The 24,370-nt window shown below is 40.5% G+C and overlaps 1 protein-coding gene across 1 annotated transcript in view; it reads left to right on the plus strand.

Moving 5' to 3' along the window:
* The first annotated feature begins 6,225 nt into the window (after window positions 1-6,225).
* The window catches only part of tnfrsf21 (tumor necrosis factor receptor superfamily, member 21), an 86,806-nt gene continuing 68,661 nt past the window's right edge, over window positions 6,226-24,370 (plus strand). Inside the window, exon 1 of the mRNA XM_080192428.1 lies at window positions 6,226-6,743. Coding sequence (XP_080048554.1) covers window positions 6,660-6,743 — 84 coding nt within the window. The 5' untranslated portion in view covers window positions 6,226-6,659. The remainder of the gene's footprint in view (window positions 6,744-24,370) is intronic.

Genomic DNA, 24,370 nt, shown 5'->3' on the forward strand with positions numbered 1-24,370 from the left:
TTTCCCACTGCACCTTCCTATGTAAATGCAGGAGACACTATACCAGTCTTTTTATCTCTGCCCTTCCCATTAGTCCCAAATGCTCCTTCCAGGTCAAACAGAGATTTAACTGTGCTATTTTCAATTTAGTATTCTGTATTCACTATGTGGTCTCCAGCCTGACCATGCAGACTGGGTGTCCACTTTGTAGAACACCTCCACTCAATCTGCATATGTGCAGTTTTGCTCTCCTCACCCAAGGAAAGATATGCTTGCCAGAGAGAGGAGTTCAACAAATGTTCACAAGACTGATTCCTAAAATGGGGGGATTGTCTATTCAGAAGATATTAAATAAACTTAGTCTATCAAACCTCAAATTTAGCAGAATGACAGCTGATCTAATTGTTTTACACATGATTCTGAATGAACAAAGCTGAAATACTGTAGATTCTGAAAACCTGAATGAAAACAGAAAATGCTGGAAAAACTCAGTCGGTCTGGCAGCATTGGTGAAGAGGAAAACAGAGTAAACATTCTGCCTCCAAGTTACTATGAAGAAACTCTGTCTCTCTCTCCAAAGCTTTTGAAGGGGCTTTATACAGGAGACCACTGAGAGATTGGGATGAGGAGAAATTACTTCACTCAAAGGGTTGTGAATTTTTGGAACACTTTGCTCCAGAGGGTTGTGGATGTTTCATCATTGAATATTTTTAAGCCTGGATTAGACAGAGTTTTGGTCCTTCAAGGAATCAAGGGATATGGAAGGAGGTCAGGCTGGGAGAGGAGTTGAAGCCCAAGATCAGTCATGTTAGTAAGTGAATGGTGGAGCAGGCTTGAAAGGCCATGTGGTCTTCTGCTCCAAATCCTGCTCTTGTGAAACAACATTTTTAAGGGATTAACAAGGTAGAATCGAAGAGGATGTTTTCCCTGGCTAGAGAGACCAAAACTAGAAATCTTAGCCTTAGAATAAGGGGTTGGATATTTAGGACTGATTTGAGGAGAAACCTCTTTGCTCTAGGGGTATGAATATGTGGAATTCTCTCTCCCAAACAACTGTTGATGCTCAATCACTGAGTATATTCAAGACAGGGCTTGATCAATTTTTGGATATTAAGGGGATCAAGGGGTATTGTGATAATGTGCAAAGGTAGAGTTCAGGTCGGTGATCAGCCATGATCTTCCTGAATGCAGAACAGGGTAGAAAGGCTGAAAAAAATTATTCCTGATCCTATTTGTTATCCTTTTATGATCATAAGTGTGTTACCAATCTTCCAGTCAGCTGTGATTTCAATTCTTGTGTTCACTTCCACTTTGACCATTCCATTCTCATGATCCTACACAGTTCCAGTGAAGAACACTATAAACTCAAGGAACAGGACCTTATTTTTGAATTAAGCACTTTACAGTGTTCCAGCCTCACAGCTAACTTCAACAATTTCAGATCATAATCTCTGTCCTTACCTGTTTTTGGATGACAGCTGTGCTGATGATTCTCTTTATTACATTAACCCCAATTTAGACACATATTTTGTTTCTTTTGCCATTTTTACCTCCTTTAACTTTGTGTCTTGATCCCGTTTGTCATTTAATTTCTCTTGTCCTTCGCTTGTTTACAGATCTTCCCTTTTATTCTCCCCTAACTATACCCATTCCCTCACATGATTCTTACCCTCATTCTTCCATTCATTTACCAGGATGAATAGATAAACAAGATTACAATGAAATGATGATGATGGTTATCCTTCAAGTTTGAAGAAGATGATGGATGTGCCTTCTCTGGTAGATGCAAAGGACTCCAAGGCACTATTTTGAAGAAAAAAAAGAGCTATCCCAAGTGTCCTGGCCAATATGTTTCTCTCAATCAACATCACAAAAAACAAAGCAAATGGTCATTATCATGTTGACGTTTGTGAGGCAACATTGTGTGTAGAATAAGGCACTACATCGCTTACATTACAACAGTGATCGCACTTCAAATGTACTTCATTGGCTGTAAAGTACTTTGAGATATCCAATGGTTGTGAAAAGAGCTATAAAGATGCAAGTCTTTCTTTGTACCTACTTAGTACACACATACACATAGAATCCCTACAGTGCAGATGAAGGCCATTCAGCCCATCAAGACTGCACTGACTACAATCCCAGCCAGACCCTATCCCCGTAACCCCATGCATTTACACTAGTTAGTTCTCTTGACACAAAGGGACAATTTAACTAGGCCAATCCACCTAACCCGTATATCTTTAGACCGTGGGAGGAAACTGGAGTACCTGGAGGAAACCCACGTAGACATGGGGAGAATGTGCAAGCTCCACACAGACAGTGACCCATGCTGGGAATCGAATCTGAGTCCTTGGCGCTGTGAGACTGCAGTGCTAGCCACTGTGCTGCTCCTTGTACTTGTTTCTTTTTGTGAGTTGAATGGGTGGCATGGTGGCATAGTGGTTAGCATTGCTACTTTACAGTGCCAGAGCCTTAGTTCGATTCCTGGCTTGGGTCACTGTCTGTGAGGAGTCTGCATGTTCTCCTTGTGTCTGTGTGGGTTTCCACCAGGTGTTCTAGTTTCCTCCCATAGTCTGAAAGATGTGCAGTTTAGATGCATTGATTCTGCTAAATTCTTCCTCAGTGTATCCGAACAGGCCCTGGAATGTGGTGACTAGGGGATTTTCACAATAACTTTACTGCAGTATAACATAAGCTGACTTGTGACAGTAATATATAAACTTTAAACTCAACACCCACTCAAATATGACCTTTGCTTTATCTGACTCATTTGTGAGTCATTAAGTTGCAAGTGAGATGTAACTTTCCATGCATCACTCTTTCAAATATTGATCTCACCACCCTCACAAACTACGGGCCTATCCCCAACTTCCTTTCCTCTCCAAAGTCCTTGTAAGTGGTGTTGCTTCTAAAATCTGTCCCCTTCTTTTCCGGAGCTCCATGTTTGAAATCCTCCAATCCAGTTTCTACCTCTGCTCCAGAATTGACTGGCTGTTATCAGCATCACAATTAATATCCTATGTAATTGTGACCATTTTAAACTGTCCCACCTCCTTCTTCACAACGTATCTGTAATCTTTGAAACAGTTCACGGCACTGTCACCCAGTTAAGTGGGACTGCATGTGCTTGGTTTAATTCTTCTCCATCTAATCATAACCAGATAATTATTAGTTCTGGCTTCTCTTTCTGCTCCCACACCCTTACTCCTGGTGTCCCCTAAAGATAAGCCTACAGGGCTTTTGGAGCCTATGCCTGTTCTCAGAGGCATGAGCCATACTGGCCTATTCAAGACTTGGTCAAATGGCAACTAATTTGCTCCATTCCATTTTTAGCATCTCATCTATGGAAAGAACATAAGAACATAAGAACATAAGAAATAGGAGCAGGAGTAGGCCATCCAGCCCTTCGAGCCTGCCCCGCCATTCAATAAGATCATGGCTGATCTGTCGCTGCTCAGTTCCACTTTCCCGCCCTCTCCCCATAACCTTTAATCCCCTCTCCTATCAAAAACCCATCAACCCGCGTCTTAAAAATATTTAGCGAGGCAGCCTCCACCACTTCAACAGGCAGAGAATTCCAGAGATTCACCACCCTTTGAGTGAAGAAGTTCCTCCTCAACTCCGTTCTAAACCGCCCCCCTTTTATCTTGAGGCTGTGCCCCCTAGTCCTATTGTCTTTTTTGAGCGGGAAGAGTCTCTCCACCTCTATCCTATCCATCCCATTCATCATCTTATATGTCTCAATGAGATCTCCTCTCATTCCTCTAAACTCTAACGAGTACAAGCCCAGTTTATTCAGCCTCTCCTCATAGCTCAACCCCCTCAACTCCGGTATCAGCCTAGTAAACCTCCTCTGCACTCCCTCCAAGGCCAAAATATCTTTGCGCAGGTGCGGCGCCCAAAAATGCACACAGTACTCCAGTTGCGGCCTCACCAATGCCCTATACAGCTGCAGCAAGACCTCCCTACTTTTATATTCAATCCCCTTCGCTATGAAGGCCAGCATCCCATTCGCCTTCCTGACCACCTGCTGCACCTGCAAGCTGGGTTTTTGCGACTCATGCACAAGGACCCCGAGCTCCCTCTGCACCGTCGCCTGCTGCAGTTTTTCGCCTCGTAAGTAATAGTCCTTCCTACCATTTTTCCTACCAAAGTGGACCACCTCACACTTGCCAACATTAAATTCCATTTGCCATTTCCTGGCCCATTCGCCCAGCCTATCTAGATCCTTCTGCAGACTCTCCACACCCTCCGCACAATTTACCGTTCCACCAATCTTGGTGTCATCAGCAAATTTCGACACTCTACACTCGGTTCCCTCCTCCAGATCATCTATATAAATGGTAAAAAGCTGAGGCCCCAGCACCGACCCCTGGGGCACTCCACTAGTCACCATCCGCCAATCCGAATAGCACCCGTTGACCCCCACTCTCTGCCTCCTATTTGACAACCAATCTTCTATCCACGCTAACACCCTACCCCCAACTCCATGTCCCTCGACCTTCTGCAATAACCTCTTGTGAGGCACTTTGTCAAACGCTTTCTGAAAATCTAGAAAGACCACATCCACCGGCTCTCCTCTATCCACCGCCCTAGACACATCCTCATAGAACTCCAGTAAATTTGTCAGACACGACTTCCCTTTAATGAAACCGTGCTGCGTCTGCTCTATCAAGCAATTCCCTTCAAGATGCCTCGCAATTTCCTCCTTAATGACAGATTCTAACATTTTACCTACCACAGACGTTAAACTAACCGGCCTATAATTCCCCGCCTTTTGCCTGGCACCCTTCTTAAACAACGGCGTAACATTAGCTGTTTTCCAATCATCCGGCACTTCCCCGGAATCCAGCGACGTTTGGAAAATAACCACCAAGGCATCCACTATCACCTCCGCCATTTCTTTCAGAACCCTCGGATGCATTCCATCCGGTCCTGGGGACTTGTCCACAATCAGCCCCTCCAGTCTGTCGAGCACCGCCTTTCTAGTAACAGTAATGTCATTAAGACCCTCCAGTCCTACCACCTTTCTATCGCTAACACCCGGCAAATTATTCACGTCCTCCTCCGTGAAGACAGAAACAAAAAAGTTATTCAATACCTTAGCCATATCCCCATCCCCTACCACGAGGTCCCCTTTCTCATCCTGTAAAGGACCAACATTCACCCTAGCCAGCCTCTTCCTTTTTATATATTTATAAAAACTCTTGCTATCCTTTTTTATATTAAGCGCTAGCCCAGCTTCATAGTTTCTCCTACCCTTCCTTATCAACTTCTTTGTCAATCTTTATTGACATTTAAAAGTCTCCCAATCCTCTTCTCGCCCACTACTCTTAGCTACTCTAAATTCCTCCGCTTTTAGTTTAACACTTTCCTTCACCTCCTTCGTTATCCACGGCTTATTACCTCTCCTCCTCCTATCCTTTTTGTAAGAAAAATTGGCAATGGGGAATGGGGATGATGCAACAACAACAACAACAGAATAACAGTGGGGTTTAGAGGGTTAAACTTGAGGAGCATAATCTTGGCTCTCAGGTACAAGATTTTTGGGGTGGGTGATTTGAGAGCAATGCTGCTGGTATAAATAGAGAAACCATTTTCTTCGATGGGAGTTGTAGAAATCTCTTCCTCCCAAAGGATGTGAATGCAGCGTTATTGGGGGCTCTCAAGGTTGAGACAGATTTTTTTACGTAAGGGTATTAAGGGATATGGAGATAAGGTGGTAACATTAAGTGGGGATAGATTATCCATGACCTAATTGAATGACGGCATAGGTGTATGCACGCGGCTTTCTCACGTTGCCATGTTAATCTGTCCCTGCCATGAGCATGCTCCTGTCTTTCCTTATCCTCTTAAAATTGCTTAAAATTATTTCCCCAAATTAAACTTCATTTCCATCCACACTTTCACCGCAGCAGCAAAATAATCCAGTTTAAATTTATAAAGGTCTGCTGTCCGAACTGAACGGGAAAACGCCATACACAACGTCCACCTCAATATTTGAATTGATTTGATGTATTACCGTCACATAGAGAAGGAAAGGAGGAGGCTGCGGGATGACAGTGTAACAGAGGTGTAGAACATGTGGAAACTCAGGAAAGGGTGACTCTCATTTGACTCTGCGGCCGGTGTGCTGCCGGCGAGTGAGGGCGGTGTCAGTCCGAAGGCGGGGGCTCGGCTGGGGTGTCTGATTGGCAATGGAATGTGGCCCGGAGCGTTCTGAGGATGACGCAGAGCTCCCGGCCCCGCCCCTTCCCCCTTCACTGCGACAGCGGAGCCGGAGAGCGCTTCTTGATCCCCATTCAGTCTCAGCCTCAGCTCGCCGCGCTCTGAACAAAGCAGCCTCACTGGAGCTATGGGAATAAATGCAGCCGACATTGACGACCAGTCGCTTCTCCCTTACTACTTGAAGCCAGTCGACTTGGTGAAAGTGGCCGCCAGGTTCCTGCAGTGGCGGAGCCGCTGGTGCCAGTAAAATCTATCGGCGGCCGTCCGTATGGGGGGGTGGTTGCCGATCCTAGCGCAGTAGAAGTGCGTCGAGCGGGGCAGTGGCACAATGCGGAGTGAGGCGGCTCGCCACAAAAACACGGTAAAATGAACCAGTGTGCGAGCTATGGACGCCTGGCAGCTCCAGCGGCGGCCACCAGCAAACTCTTAACCGCCTAGCCCTGCTAGCAATGGGAGCTTTTAGCTTGTTGTGGTGCTTTCTTCCCTCTCTCGTAGCTTGGTCCGCAGCGACGATGCATTGGAGCATTCTGACGGTAAGTGCATATGGATGTTAGCGATGGGTTGTTTACCACAAGCCCTGTGTTTGTCTTGGTGTTTGGAAAACAAATATACATTTTAGTTTCACAGTGTTACTTTTTTTGAAGGTCCATACAGATTGTGAAAGCTAGAGGTGTTGGGGGGCTTCGTGGTTTTTCTGTTGAATGTCGATGTTGGAATGCGTCTGGGCAGGGCATTAGGTGTATGGCAATTTTCTTTACAAAGGATGATGGCACGCTAGTTCCACCTCAACATCAGTGTTAAATTCATGCGCTGGTACCCAAGAACTGCAGGAGATAGTACGCTTAATGTTAACACTGATAATGGATATTTTCGGCACAATTTCTTTCCTTGTTTACCTTACTTTTTCCTTTTTAAAAAAAATCGTCGCAAGTGAAATGTAAACCAGCAAAGCAATGGTGCTGAAAATTAAATTGTAAAGCATTTAATTTGAAGTAACATGGTTATGTTTAGCCCCACAAATATGCCAGGGATGCAAATTGCTGCATCAAGTTATTGATGTTTAAATTAACAGCATGCCCTTGTTGGTCATAGTTACAATGATGTGAAATTTTGCAGCGTTGGACATCATGTTATATTCTTTATGCTTCAAAATAATTTGAAATCCTTTTAATTTGCCTTGTGATGGCTCTTCTGTATATGGGTATCAGACAGAAATGACATTTTATTTTTTAACCTGTTTACTATACAGTCTCTCTCCTCCTTTTGGGTTCTAGACAGGCTTTCATTCATGCTGACATGAACACAGTTAATGACCAAACTTGTTAAATATTCAAATTTTTTTGAACAAGGTTAAACATAATCATTGTGAATCCTGTACTTTAAGAGGCACAGAATTGTACTTTATTTCAGCAATATTTTCCCTGTTTAACTTTAATTTTTAATTATTGAGTGACAGTGGAGTGAGATCAATTCTTAAGTTCAATGTTCTGTTTTAAAATACAACACAGCAGAATTTTGGGAACTGTAAGGTTTGTTACCATAATTTTAATTACTCTTATGTTTGGATAATTTCATGTCTTTTAACCATAACATTTCATATAATTATTACACACTAAGCTATTTGGCCCAATCTGTCCATGTTGATCCTTATTGCCCCCACTCAGTCCATGTTGCCTGTCTCATCTCCATGTCACTTGAAGCTTCGACCAGTGTCTACCCTATTACCTTTTAGAATGATCTCTGGCTCACTCACTCACACTTCACAACTGTTAATATTTCTTCCCTGACCTAAGTTTCAATGTTGACCCCTTAATTACCAGAAACTGACATTTTCCAATCTCCCCTATCCTCAACGTTATACACCTTGACCGAAACACACTGTAATCTACTTTGTCTTTCTGTATATATTTCCTTGTGCCAGGCAGCATGCTAATGATCCCTAATACACTAAACCTTTTTTTTTACATCCTTCCTGTAGGACATTTTGTGGGGATTGCAAAGCTGTGCACAGCATTCAAACTGAGGTTTCATGTGGATTCACCATTGGAGTTTGACCTTTATATTCTATGCCTCACTTGCTTTGCAATATGAAATCCATTATATTTTGTCTTTTTACATTATTCACGAGTGCCCATTATTCCATTAATGGCCATTATTCCATTAATTCATTTTCCTGAGACATGGGAGGTGAATCACATTTCGCACTGAACCGCGCCCCCTCCATAATGTCAGACATTGAAATCTGTTTGCCATTTTTGCTAATTCCTCCTCCTTATCCATATCCTGTTGCAGCTTCCTTTTAGTCCTAGAATAATTTACCAAGCTTCCTAATTAGAGAACTGGACCCTGCTTTCTCCATCTCTTCCATTTTCAAGCATTCTGCATTTGTTTTTGTAAAACAAGTTTTCAATCCACTTTGATCTTTTTAATTCCATACTCATTAATCAACTCAAATATTGTCTGTGTGGTACCTTGTCCAAGACTTGCTATCCATGTACTATGTTACTTTCAATGCATTTTCCTTTTTCACCCCATCTATCATCATCCAGTCAGATTTGCCAAATGTGACCTGCTATTTTTCTCCTTTTAGATAACATTATGCAGCCCAATTAATCTACAATTTGAAGTTAAAATATTATCAGTGGATAAATTCAGACATGATTTATTGCAGTGCTGCCCTTGTGGCAACAGTGAAAGTCGGTTGGACTTTCAACTAATTTGTGGTGATGTCTGAACTCTGGCTTTTCCAAATGGGGGTGTTGGCCATTGTTACTTGAGTCTTTCAGCTTAGTTACGTTTTTGCCACAGAGAAGCTTTTGCAGTTACTGACTGATCAATTGAGTTTCTTTAACTAGGGAGAGGCACTGATCCTATCGGTGAACATGTTGTACGTTATCTTCTACCCTAATCCATGACAGTTTTGAAGGTAGAATGAGGGGGGAGGGAAGCAGGTATGAAATCCAGATTGTTACTTTTGTCTTTAAAGTGTATCAGCTGGGAAGCTCTTTCAAACGTGAAAGTCCCCGGAAGAGGTTAGCTATAATTAAACAATTAAAAATTACAGCAGTTACCTGGTTTGGTGTATGTTTGAAGTAAAATGCATTTACAATGCAGACCCTACAGTACTGGCACGTCAAGAAAATGATACAGTAAAAGTTCAGGAAATGACCACAATTTCAGTTATGGGCTAAAATGTGTTCATTTATAGTATTTCCAATCCATGCTTGGGTATTCTGAAACCTCAAAAACGTACAAGTACAATACCATTGTCAGTTATTGTGGCATAAATACTCTATATTGTTAGTTTTGTTTATTAATCCTTGTCAAAGAACTAATTTGCTGTTGTTCCTTCCATTCCCAGATATATTTGATTGATGAAACTCAGTTTCTGAATTACATTGAAATTTACTCGTGTAGTTAGATGGTTTTAGATACACTTTACTATATCCTACCAACCTGTCCTTGTTCCTTCATATTTGGCTAAAAGTCTAAATCACTGGATTTTTTTGTTACGCCAGAAATCTGAACAGTTGCTTTGTTAGGATCATTCTCGGGAGGGAAATTTTTAAAGCTTGCAATTGAACAACTTTAATTCAAAGTATTTCAATGTTAACTTTTCAGCCAGTATTTCTACTAACAATGCAGCTATAATAACTACTAGTTGCTTTAACGAATATGTTCAGACTATTTGTATTGTGATAAACATGATTCAGTTTTATATCAAATACTACCAATCATGCAGTTTTCACAAAAATAATTCCCTTTAAAAATTTATCTGCAGCATTTGAAGAATTACATTTATACAACCTTTCCAATTTCCCCAAGATGTCCCAAATATAACTGATGATTTACATAGATGATTTGGAGTTGGGGACCAAGTGTAGTGTATCAAAATTCACGGATGACACTAAGATGAGTGGTCGGGCAAAGTGTGCCGAAGATGCTAGAAGTCTGCAAAAAGATATAGATGATCTAAGTGAGTGGGCAAGGGCCTGGCAGTTGGAGTACAATGTTGGTAAATATGAGGTCATCCATTTTGGTAGGAATATCAGCAAAATGGACTATTATTTAAATGGTAAAAGATTGTAGCATGCTGCTGTGCAGAGGGACCTGAGTGTCCTGGTGCAGGAGTTGGTTTGCAGGTGCAGCAGGTAATTAAGAAGGCAAACAGAATTTTGTCCTTCATTGTTGGAGGGATGGAGTTTAAACAGTGAGATTGTGTTGCAGCTGTATAAGGTGCTGGTGAGGCCACACCTGGAGTACTGTATGCAGTTTTGATCTCCTTACTTGAGAAAGGATATACTGGCACTGGAGGGGATGCAGAGGAGATTCACTAGGTTGATTCTGGAGTTGAGATATTTGGCTTATGAGGAGAGACTGAGTAGACTTGGGTTATACTCATTGGCGTTCAGAAGAATGAGGAGAAATCTTATAAAAACATATAGATGCAGGGAAGTTATTTCCACTGGGTGAAATGAGAACTAGGGGGCATAACCTCAAAATAAGGGGTATCAGGTTTAGAACTGAGTTGAGGAGGAACTTCTTCACACAAAGGGTTGTGAATCTGTGGAAATCCCTGCCCAGTGATAGAGTTGAGGCTATCTCATTGAATGTTTTTAAAGCAAAGATAGATACATTTTTGAACAGTAAAGGAACTAAGGGTTCTGGTGAGCATGAGGGTAAGTGGAGTTGAGTTCACAACAAGATCAGCCATGATCTTATTGAATGGCAGAGCAGGCTCAAGGGGCCAAATAGCCTACTCCTGCTCCTATGTTCTTATGTAACATACAACCCGTTAAGTACTTAATTTAAAGTGTAGTCACTGCTACAAATACGACGTGATTATTTGAGGTCTGCACTAGATACTCTGATGGAGTTACCACTCTCTCTTAAATAGATCTTCCGCCTCTAATGATTTAGGTATTTGCTGAAAGGGTCATTATAATGAAGTCCCTTGTATGTGACTAGAGACTGTGACCTTGCACATCCTCCCATAGACGTTTCCTCCAATCCTGGAGCAAGATTACTGCTGAACCCTTTAGTGAAACAAGACCAATTATAAAGCATTGAGACTGATACAGGTTACAAATACTTTAATGAACAGTGGGGGCTTCAAGGTCAACTTTGTTCCCTGCGTAAACAAGATTTCTTGCTGAAAATGGAAGTTTTTGCATTGAACATCTGCCAGAGGTTTTGTTGTTTGGGCATTCATTCCAGTCACTATTTGGCTTCCCTTCTGGATTAAACCCAGCAAAGTGTGATCACTATGTACTATTTTGATCTTCAAACGCAGCATCTGCACATTGTCAAAACTGTCACCTTCTGACAAGGTGTTGCTCACCTTCAGCCCAACCTCATTCTCTTCGGATTCCCTAACTAGAGACTCATGAGGCATACAAAACTCATGCTTGCATCTGTTTTTGTTTTACTGGAATGGGCTGCTAGCCTGAAATCAGAGGCTATATATAGGTTGAAGGAGACAACTCTGCAGGAGACTCTTCTGTTCTTGCCACCTGCTGTAGGCATGTTGGATAGATTTGCATGTTGGTAATGAACTTGTTTGGCCGACGTGAACACCTTTCATGCCCATCCAGTCCTGCAATGGGACTTGGTCCTTGTATTTCTGGCTGAGGCAGAGACGCTGCTCAATATGACACAAGACCTCAACTTTTATTCTGATAATTACAGAAACCTTCATTTATGGCCATGTCATCTCTGCTTCATTTCTCAAATTTCCACTTCATGGCTTTATAACCAGAGGTTCAGAATTTATTAATTGTGTCATTTATTTTAGTCACTTCATTGTCCAAAAATCTGAAAACTTCCAAGGTTTACTCTCTGATGCCAAGTACATTTATGTACTTTGAAGAGTTACTTATCTGTGGTCATAATGTTTTGAGATTTATGCAATTCAAGCAAGAGAGATAATAACACATCTTGACATTGTTCTTTTGTTGGCGATTGTCCTGTCGTGATTAAATATATTGAATGTGTTAAAATCTTTCAACTTCACCCAGAGTGGTCAGTTCCCTGTCCAGAATTCAATGAGCCTTTCCTTGTTTAGTTGTGAGGATACAATTGGGCTGCTTATGCAGTGTCTAATTTAATGCAAAAGATTTTGCCATGTGTTTTGACTCATGGAGGGACCTCAAGTTTTTATTGAGTACAATACCCCGCTAACTTGATGTGTTTAAACCTGTTCAGATCAGTATTTCTCTGAGCCATTTTCAATTGATAGGCAAAATATTGAACAGGGTAATATTTGAGCCATCTTAAATTTGGGTGAGAATGTAGCTTGTTAAGAAGCTTAAAGCTGCCATCCACTTTGCCTACGTAATGCCATTGCATTTCAATTGCTCTGAAATACCATATAGTGCAATGTAAATACAAATCTAATTTGTTTAGTGTAGCCTCTTGATTTGTGCTAAGTCACATATTAAGGGTGCCTAATGTTACAGCCATCCATGCAATGCAAGTATACTTGATGTCTGCTATTAGGGAAAATTAGTTTTTATTTAAAAAAGGCCATTTTATGAGCCAACCGCACTAAATCCTGATGATTATACTTTGAGTTGCAGCCAGTTGCACATTACCTGCACGTTGAGTTGGCATCATAAGCACGAGTCTTTGAATGCTGTGAATGATGAGCATTTTTCATTTTTTTTTAAGCTGCATACAGCATTTTGGCCCAGCAGTTAAACTGCCGACCTGACAGTTTTGGTCAAAATACCACCAGACAAATTGCAGATTTATTTTAACATTGTGAATGGCAAATATAAATGCCAAGAATAAAGTCAAGGTGAAACAGGTGGGTGGGAATCCCCTTTGGCTCACCTCTTGGTTGTTCACAACAAAATGTAAGTTTAAATCTAAAGAAAGGATTTACATGTAAATGCAGAGAAGCTTCCTCAAACACAGACACACAATACACAAGAAAATGCATTTTATAGGTGATGTACGCACTTAGATTATTAATGGAGTAACAAGGAAACAAATCATGTGTTCAAATTAGTCCTTTTAGATGAAATAATTGCAAGGCCAGATGGAATCCTCTTGCGGTTCAGGCCTGGATGGGGTCCTCTTCCAAAATCCTTTCTAAGTTGGAAGTCTTTGGGCTTTCAGATGAAGTTGTGGCCGAGTGCTTTTTTTTGCAGGGGGAACAAATTAGCTCCTCTAACTGCCTTGGTTGACTGGTGAGCCAGGGTACTGTCGTCTTGTTGGAGGGTGGTCCCTCTTGTGTGCTGTTGGCCTTCAGACTCACTTGCTCTTGGCTGGTCTTTGGAATAATATGTTAGAATCATAGAATCCCTGCGGTGCAGAGGGAGGCCATTTGGCCCCTTGAATCTGCACTTAACACAATCCCATCCAGACTCTTCCTGTAACCCCTCATTTATCCTGCTAATCCCCTGACGCTGGGTTAATTTTGATATGGAGATGCTGACGTTGGACTGGGGTGAATGCAGCAAGAAGTCTCTCAACACAGGTTTATTTGGTAGCAAAAGCCACTAGCTTTCAGAGCTCTGCTCCTTCGTCAGGTAAATGAGTTCTGTTCGTAAACAGGGCATATAAAGACACAAACTCAAACTGCAAAATAATGGTTGAAATGCAAGTCTTAAAGGTACAGATAATGAATGGAGAGAGCATTAAGCACTGGTTAAAAAGATGCGTATTGCCTCCAGCCAGGACAGTTAGAGATTTTGTAAGTGCAGGCAAGTTGTGGGGCTTACAGATAGTGTGACATGAACCCAAGACCTTGGTTGAGATTGTTGTCGTGTGTGGAACTTGGCTATCAGTCTGTGCTCAGCAACTCTGTGCTATCATGAAGGCTGCCTTGGAGAAAGCTTACCCTAACTGGGTTACTCTTAACTGGGTACCCAGTTACCCTTAACTGGGTTAATTTAGCATGGCCGATCTACCTAACCCACACACCTTTGACTGTGGGAGGATATCGGAGTACCTGGAGGCAATGCATGCAGACATGGGGAGAATGTGCAAACTCCACACAGACAGTGACCCAAGGCCAGAATTAAAACCAGTCCCTGGTGCTGTGAGGCTGCTGTGCTAACCATCATGCCACCCCTTTATCTCTAGTCAATTTAGTTTGTGTCTACATGATCAATACTTAGACTCCATTACCACACAATGGGGAAATTAATGGCAGTTGTTCACACCTGCTTGTAATAAACTAGTTTTCTCTCCACCACTCAGGTTTCGAGCTTCCTGGGTCTGAGTGAATCATTGAATTTAAGTTTCTGTAATCAGTCTGATCATTGAGCAGTAAATTCACAAGTGGTTTCGTATCTGGAATGCCTTTTCAATGGAAGGTGTTCCACCCACATACTTACGTTTTAATTACTTTTGAGAGTCTGGAGTTAGATATTTGTCTGTGCAGAAATTGCGAAGGTCATCTGACCTCCTGGACTTCATTTTATAGAATGCCTACATTGCAGAAGGAGGCTTTTCAGCCCATTGAGCCTGCATCGACGACAATCCCACCCAGGCCCTATCCTGGTATCCCTTGCACAAAGGGGTAATTTAGCATGGCCAATTAACCTAACCCACACAGTGTGTGGCATGTACGAGGAAACTGGAGCACCTGGAGGAAACCCATGCAGACATGGGGAGAAGGTGCAAACTCCACACAGACAGTGACTTGAGGCTGGAATTGAATCCGGGTCCCTGGCGCTGTGAGGCAGCAGTGCTAACCACTGTGCCTATCCTGCCACCTGAATAAAGAAAAGTTATCCATATGTTATGTTATCCTGTTTGAAGTTGAATTGTCCATTGGCTTCATGTGCTTGCAGGCATGAGATGAGTGTCACAATGGAAATTAAAGGGATCAATACTGTGTTGGAAGCAATCTTACTATTACAGTTGACTAAAGACAGGTTTTATCAATATAAGAACAACATGATGGGGGAATGTTCAATGAATGCCAAAGCTTACTCCTTTTAACTATTTGATTCTGAGGAAATAATAGGCAAACTAATCCATGTTTGGAGATTTTTTGGGAGATGTGGAGGAAGGGACATGATTAAGAGTTTAATTTGAATTATAAGATGTATAATATTTATCTACTGTGGTAGGGAGAGTGTGTAGATGGGTGGATGATTTTTGAAGTGCAATTTTAGCATCTGAGCCACTATCTTGTCTGACGTTGAGTAAGTCAGTGCAGAGCAGAAATCAAAACAGCAACCAACAGTTTCCTGTGTTCTCCTATGTTTGATGTTGCCCATAGTCATGAGGTATGAAGAAGACTTGTATGTTTTTCTTGAGGACGTGAGCTGTGCTTAATTGTGGTTTGACGACATTTGAACTGGTCACTGCAATAGAAGTTACCCAGCAAATAATTTTAGCAAACTATTAGGTATCCCTGTTTATGAACATACCAAAACGCAGCATTACTGGAAGTTTTTCCTCCTGTCAAATAGATAATCTATTTGTTGGACCAATCCTTTGGCCATCTGCCCTAGTCTTTTGTGGCATGGTGTCAAATTTTGCTTTGTAACGGTTCTGTGAAGCGTTTGGGCTGTTTTGTAACATTGAAACAAGGATATAAATGCAACTTTGTCTTTGGTGGTGGTGGCATCCTTGTTTTTACATAAAATGAAGGACATGCAGTAAATGAAACCTATTAGAGATTAGGTAGCTTTATAATGTGCACTGATGGGTGAGGAGGCCAGTTGGTGAGAAGCACGTTTTGCCACAAGTGCTGCATATGGAGTGGTTGTTGATACAATTTTTAAAATACATCGCTTGTTGTTTGAGCTTTTGTTCTGAAAAATCACAGTTTGAATTCCAAAATGATCTTCTTCAAATGTGGTATCACACAAGGTCAAACTTGTGTAGGAATTACTACTTGAATTCTTGGCCTTTTAAAGTAATAAGCCTTTAGAAAAAGAAGTACATGTCGTAGTTCAGTTTCATGGGTTTTAGCTACCTACGATAAATAAATGTCCTGAGTGATAATTTTTCACATGTGAACCAGGACAGTGATTGCTGAATGTTGAACTTGATGGGGTACAGGTAGCGATGAATCTAATAACCCCAGAATTAATGTGCACTTGCTATCAATCATCTGCAAAGGTTTGAACCAATTTTAAGGCCTGTCGTATATTGAAGTTAGACGATAGTGACTCTGTGATTAAGTGTCCATTCCACTTTGTGGTTCCATTGGGGTTATATTCAGTTACATCTCAAGATATATTCAAGAGAATGTGGTATGGATCCTTAACTTTTCTGAAACAAATTTGCAATGTATCAGTCTCAGTAAATTTACAATTTAAGAGGCATAGAAACATGGAATGTACGAGCAGGAGGAGGCCATTTGGCCCTTTGAGCCTGCTCTACCATTCGTCATGATCATGGTTGATTGTCCAACTCAATATTCTAATCCTACTTTCTCCCCATAGCCTTTGGTGCTGGTGTTATTCTTACAATTATTGCTAACGCTGACAGTTCTGAAGCAAATTTCCATCCATCGATGTTAATAAGCTATATTCAGCTACAGAAGTTCATTGTGTCATCTCTTACTCCCTCATCAATTTTAAATGTAAACATTACAAGGCAAATACAGTACCAAGATCATGACTGAGATGAATACATGTTAAGATATACAAAACTGCAACATTTTAGATCATAATGTGTTTTTTCTTCTACTGTATGCAGTTGAAGAAAAAAGATTTAGTACGAACAGTCTAGTGATTGGAAGGCATCCAAACTTGCCCATGTTGACTCCTCCTCCGTTGCAAAATATTCTGACGGCTTATCCTACACCCAGTGGTGAATGAGCAGAAAATTTTCTCCAATTGAAAATGGAAGTGTTTAATAAACACTTGCAGGAAGTAACATACATTCAGAACAGAAGGGCCTATTCTCTGCAAGCAAAAGGTATATGTTCAAGCCTTGCATACTTGTTGAATTACGTGGAGGCTTGAGGAACCTATAGTTTTCCCATTGCTTTCTCTGTGGCAATGTGTTGGTCAAATGGAGTTGAGTTGCCAATCAATCAGCACCTTTTCTCCTGTAATACAAATTGTCATGAGTGTTTGAAATTTGGCATTCTTGAGTTTGTCCTGAGTGCAAGATGAAAAGCTCTACCAACATGACTCACTTATCTGCAATATTCATGGCTAAAATTGTTATTTTTGATTTTGGCTCCACACTCTGTTCCTGAGCTGTTGGCTCCATCCCTTTCCTTGACAACTGTCCAAGATTAAACCAGTCTGTTCACAACTTTTGTTGTCACATTTGGCCCCAAGATGAACTTGCAATTTTACTTTTGCACCATTGCTAAGACTGCCTATCTCCACCTCTGTAACATCGTTCAACGTCACCTCTGTCTCTGCTCATCTGCCACTGAAACCCTTGTGCCCTTGCTGTTTCTCACCTTTATTCCTGTGTGTTCCTGGCTGGTCTCCAACATTCTGTCTGTAAAGTTGAGGGTTTTCCAAACCCTGAGCAAGTTCTGTTCACTGATTATCACTTTTTGGGCTCCTGGTTAAACCATGTATTAGTTTTTAAATTCTTCTCTTGGCTTTTAAACCCCATGTCCTCCGTCCCCACATCCCTTAGAGATAGCAATGCTCCTTTAATTCTGGCCTCTTGAGCATCTCCAATTTCAATCTCTCCACCATTAGTGGCAGTATTTTCCACTGCCTTAGCTCTGGGATTCCTGTCCAACTCTCTACGTCCTCTGCACATTTCAGATACCCCTTAAAGGAGGTCTCTTTGACCAAGCTTTTGGTCATCTGACCGAATATCTCCTTTAGTGTCGTGTTTGGGTGCCCATGTGAAACACTTTGGGACGTTCATGGTAATATAAAAACTTCATTGGCATTCAGATGATGGTCAGCAAATATCTGCAGTTCTATTTAAGTGCACTTGTACAAGGCTCTGCCTTGCCTACTTGCGTTCAATAGTCATGAATCAGAAATTTGAAACATTGGAAAATAATTTTCTTATCAGTGATAACGTGAAGGAAGATGCAGAGCATTGTTGTATTGCTCCAAGTTTATCTGTCTTGGCTGCAACATTACTTATTTGATCTCCGGAATGGCAACACTTTGTTACTAAGGGATAAAAGTTAACTTTAACTTTCTTCCTTGGATAGTCTCAGTTTATTTTCATGTTATTTGTTACTGTTTCAATTCAAAATCTTAACTCCTCTCTATTTATCTTGTGTCTTTGTTTCCACGTAGTTACATAATTCCAGTGGATCAAAAGTTTGTTTTTACTTGTCTCATGATAGGTTATGTGTGCCGTTTAGTTTAATTTGTCGTGGTCAGAATTGCGAAATTGGATGTGCAAAAAATACCCATTTTGTTATTTGCATTTCCATTCCTTTAGGGTGTGCTCATGTTTCCTCCTTGCATCAGTGTCCTAGCTGGTTAGGATTCGAAAGAGAAAATCTGCTGTCAGGCACACGGCAGCATACAAAAGCCCTCAATGACGATATGTGCTTAATGAAAAGTAAGCCTAGAATTTTGTGCTCAAGTCTCTGGAGTGGGAATTAAGTAAAAGTCATAGATTTCCATCTTAATGATCTAAACTGACATTTGTATAAACTGTTGCACAGGTCAACATGTTAATTTTTTAAATTCATTCAGGGAATGGACCAACATTTATTGACTATTCCTAACTGCCCTTGAACTGAGTGGCTTGCTTGGGCATTTTGGGGTGCATTGAAGAGTCAACCACATTGCTGTGGGTCTGAAGGCACATGTAGACCAGACCAGGTGAAGTGACAGATTTCCTTCCTAAAGGACACTAGTGAAGCAGATGCTTTTTTATGGACTGTGGACAGACATTTCATGGTCACTGGAATTTTTTTTGATTCTAGATCTTTATTGACTTTAAATCCCACGATCTGCTGTAGTGGGATTCAAACCCGGGTCCCCTGAAAATTACTTGAGTCCCTGGATTACTAATCCAGTACCAGTACCACCATGTCACTGTTAAATGGATGATTATGAAATTAAGTACTCGTAGTATCCCATCATATTAAAACTGTGCATGGAAAAGGAATCTTTATTCTGTAAATTTAGATTGTCTGTCTGCGCAATATTGTAAAGATTTCTGAATGTTTATGAATTTTTCAGTATTTCATTATTGTTCAAAAGCAGCTGAAAAATGCTGCAATCTATTTAGTATTGGCAGAAGAAATATTTATGGAGTGATCGCTGATGTCTCTGTAAATATCTGATTGCAGGGACCGATGGTTTCATGTCTTGCAGACAGTTTTTCCCTGCATTATTAAGCAGTGTAAACATTATAGGGACTGAATGTGACGGAGATGAAAGGGTGGGGGAAATGTATCTTGCAGCAGGCAAGTTTTATTTATTTCAATTTGGATTGCAGATTTTTCTCCCAAGGTGTTGGAAATGCAAGTTGATAATGGTACAGCAAGGGTAAAAGGACATCTGATGCTTTAATGAATAATGGGACAAACATTATATCTCAACCAACGAGTTTACAGGATTGAGGAGGATGGTGAATTTGAACATAGAAGTAGGAGCAGGAATAGGCCAGGTGGCTTCTCTAGCCTACTCCACCATTCCATAAAATCATGCCTGATCTGACCTTGTCTTCCACTCCACTCCACTTTCCTGTCTCTATAACTCTTGCCAGCTCCAAGCCTGTCTATGTCAGCCTTGAATATGTTCAGTAATCCAGCCTCGATAGCTTCTGAAGTAGAGAATTCCAAATATTCATTGTTCCCTTGAAAGAAGAAATTCCTCCTCCATCTTTTGTCTCCAAATGGAAAACCCCTGTTCCTGAGTTCCATTATCACTTCTTGGAAATACTCATTCAGCATCTATCTTGACAGGCCCTTTTGGAATCCCATGTTTCGATACAATTACTTCTCATTCTTTTGAACCCCTCTGACTGTAGGACCAACCTGCTCAATGTTTCCTTACAGTACAACCATTTCATTCCAGGAATCAGCCTGATAAACCTTCTCTGAGCTGTTTCCACTGCAAGTGTAAACTCTCCTTAAATAAGGAGACCAAAACTATACACAGTAGTCTGTGTGGTCTCACTAATGCCCTGTACGGTTGTAGAAGGGCTTCATTACTTGTATATGCCATCACTATTGTAGTAAAGGCCAACGTTGCATTTCCTTTCCTAGTTACTACTTCTACTTACATGCTTAATTTTTGTTTCATGGATAAGGATATTCAAAATTTTGCTGTTCTTCAGAATTCTGCAGTCTCTCTCAATTTAAATAATATTTTGCTTTGACAAAGTGGACAACCTCCCCCTTTCCCACATTATACAACAACTGCTCGTCACTGCCCGTTTGCCAATTTTTTTTGTCCATTTACTTTACTAATCTATATCCCTTTTGCAACACTTGATATGCCCTTTTCACAACTTGCTTTCTGATTTTTCTTTATCATCGCCAAATTTGACTATAATCCACTCTGTCCCTTCACTCAAGTTGTTAATATAGATTGTAAATAATGGGGGGCCCAGGATTGATCACTGTAGCATCCCAGTCATTACAGTTTCTTTCTGAAAACAAACCATTCATCCTGACTCTGTTAATCCCCTCCATGTTAATAATTTGCCCTCCGCACCATGACATCTAATTTTGTGTGCCATCGTCCTTTCATTTCTCATTTCCTTTTAATCCTCATCTTAAAAACTATAATAAATTGATCAAATGTGATTTTATTTTTCTTTTCATAAAACGATGTTGATTCTGCTTGCTTGTTATAAAAATTTTCTACATTTCTTGCTGCTCCTTCCTTCATAATGGAATCCAACATTTTCTTAACGACAGTTGTTAGGCTAAACGAGTCGTTAATTTCCTGTTTTCTTTCTCTCTTCTGTGCATTAGAAGTTTTCCAATTTGCTGAAATCTTTGCAGAATTTCTGGATTTGTAAATCCTAACAACTAATACTTCTATTATCTCTATAGCCACTTCCTTTTAAGATCTGAGGACGTAGGCTATCGAATTCAGGGTATATGTCAGTATCTAGTCCCAATAATTTTTCACATACTTTTTTCAAGTTGGAACTGTTTTGCTTAGTAATAATGTTTTTAAGCAATATTTGGCCGTTAGAGAAAATATGTACATGACGAAGTGCATTAATCACCAAAGACAATATAAATTCTAAGTGCTAATGATGGAGGACTTTTGATTAGTTTAAATCAGTTATTTCTTATCTTCGTAATGCAATTTAAATTATAATGCTAGGTACAGATTTTGGGAGCATGCTGCACTGAAACACAGTAATCTGTGGGGGTTATTACTTTTTTGAGGAACGTACCCAGTGTGTACAGCAAGAGTTCCCAGATTAGATGAAGTACCAATTAAATTTTGAATAACACTACCTTCCATATTAATTGAACAATGGACCTTCATGCAAGAACAGATGGTTCTGTAATGGCTGTTTCAGTTCTCTGTAATTCAGTTTACGTTACTTCAATCCAAAAATGGGTCTATGCATTCTAACTTTGAACATGCTCGGTTAATGGGGAGACAGTTGGGGTGGTTGGAGATTGGTAGGTGAGTGACCTAAAGAGGGGTTAAATATCTATAAGCTAAAATTTTTCAGTGCCAGTGTAAACTTGGCTTTCAATAAGTTGTTAATGGATTGCATTTCCAATGGCACAAGTTTTCAAAACAATTAAAAACAAGCTGATTTGTATTTTAAAAGGAAAAAATACCTTTCTAGATCACCACACCTCTCAAAGTTTTACAGCCAATGTAGCAAGTTACAGTATCCTGTAATAGAACATTTGTATACTACAGTCATGTCTGGTTGGCACCCATTTGATTGGGGAAGTCCCATTTTGGTCAGTTTCATAATTCAACTGTTAATTTAGCTTGCCGATATTAATAGCAACCTTATGCATACATTTGCACACTGAATTATAAATAGCATTGGGGATAGAGCTTTTGCATGAAACAGATTTTGTGTTCCAAATCGCTGCAGAACAGAAAACAAACTCTGTATTGGTTCAATGAACTGAGTAACCCATTTATATTGACAATACAGGAGGCCATACAGCCCTTTACAATTGTGCTAGCTACTTGGTAGAGCCAAACCTATTCCCACTACATTATTATTCCTCAGTCTTGTAGTTTCTATTATTTTAATTTTTCATCCACCTTTCCCTTCAAAGATGCTATGGTCTTTGCCACAACCATCCAAAGGGAATGGATTTATGCTCCCACAATCCTATGAAGAACTTCCTCCAAAACATTCCCTACTCTCCAAGTGATTTCCAAGTTTCAGCACCAAGTAACCTTGAGATGAAAGTGAATGCCCTTGACATCAAGGCAGCATTTGACTTGAGTGTGATATCGAGGAGCCCTGGCAAACTGAAGTGGGAATAAGTTGCGGGGGTGGGGGGGGGGAAGTGGAAAGAATACCAAAGGAAGATGGTTGTGATCATTGAAAATAAATCATCTCAGTCGATGTAATTTTAATCTGTCTGAGGACACTTGTATTGTTGTCTATACTGCATCTATTTTAAGCTTACCCACAGCTAATTTATATAATCACTTTGCAACCAAGTTAATTTTAGCAAGGCCCTCGTTGCCTTTGCCGTTTCCAGCACCCTTATTGTTCGCCCTTCATTATCCTTTCATGTAATCATGTTGAGCCTGACTGTATTGTGATCACTACTTCCCAATTATTCTACCACATGCACATCAGTTATTGCCACCCTTCGTTTCTGAGATTTAAATCCAACAATGCTTCTATACTTGGACCAAAAAGCAACCCTGAGTGAATTTTAAAATCTAATTCCTATTTTACATTTTACATATTTTTTTACATACTTAACATTTATTCCAGTCTGCCATGGGATAGTTACCATCAGACTGTGTTATTCCACTGTTGATTTAGTACATATCTATCTAATGCATGATTTGGTGCATCAGCTGCATTGTGGCTTTGGACCAGCTCATCAGCACTTCCTTTGTAAATTCAGCTTCCTAGCTAATGCACATGGTGTATGTCAGTTGAACCGTTGCCTTCATAAAGCTCAAGTTTATAAAGCTGTAACGCGTTTTTTCATATTGACGTTAAATTCAAGTCTGACTGCAAATAATGAAGAATCTGTAATCTTCTATTTGAATGACTTTGTCCGTATTTCCAGAAATGAAGTGGTTACTTTACTAACCCAGAACCTCTTAGCATTAGTTTAAAAATAAATTGAAATAACAACAGAAATGCACAACAAGTTCATTATATGAAACTGAGGGATGAACATTTCACGTGCAGACTTGTTGGTTATTTTTAGATGCATGCAAATGACCCAACTGTTGTTTCAGTCCTTGCCTGGTTACGAAGAAAATTGTACAATGTTCACTTACCTTAATCTGCATATGAACTACGGAAATCTGTATTGTGCATGAAAAATGATGATACACGTAGTATTGTGTTTGTGTGTGCATATTACATATTGTATGGTTCTGCGAAACAAAACATTTAATTTTGGTGTAAGAAAGAAAACCTTTCTTGACTCTATTCAGAAAGCTTTGCCATGTTTGTTGCTTAAAAGCATCAATATATTCCCTCCATTGTCTGAACAGTGTGGCTTTGTTTTTAAACTGATTAGTTTTTATCCATACCCTTCACTCTTCAATTTTATATACTATTTTATATGCTATTGAAAGGGTACAGAGGAGATTTACAAGGATGTTGCCTGGACTGGGAGGCATGCCTTATGAAGTTAGATTGAGGGAACTGGGTCTCTTTTCCCTGGAGAGACGTAGGTTGAGAGGCGACCAGATAGAGGTTTATAAAATGTTGAGAGGAATAGATAGGGTGGATTCTCAGAGGCTATTTCCCCGGATTGAAATGGTCGCTACGAGAGGACACAGGTTTAAGGTGCGGGGAGGAAAGTACAGAAGTGATGTTAGGGGTAAGTTTTTACTCAGAGGGTGGTGAGTGAATGGAATCGGCTGCCGTCAGTGGTGGTGGAGGTGAACTCGCTGGGGTCTTTTAAAAGACTTCTGGATGAGTATATGGGGTTTTATGGGATTGGGGGCTATAGATAGGTGTTGATGTGATCGGCGCAACTCGTGGGCCGAAGGGCCTGTTTGTGCTGTAGTGTTCTATGTTCTATATACAATGAGTTTGTTTTTGCTGGCCATTGTCCCAGCCATTATCCCTTTCTCAAACACAACCATGTCAT

The sequence above is a fragment of the Carcharhinus amblyrhynchos genome, chromosome 7 (assembly GCF_965287045.1).
Source record: "Carcharhinus amblyrhynchos chromosome 7, sCarAmb.v2.hapA, whole genome shotgun sequence".
Lineage (NCBI taxonomy): Eukaryota > Metazoa > Chordata > Chondrichthyes > Carcharhiniformes > Carcharhinidae > Carcharhinus > Carcharhinus amblyrhynchos.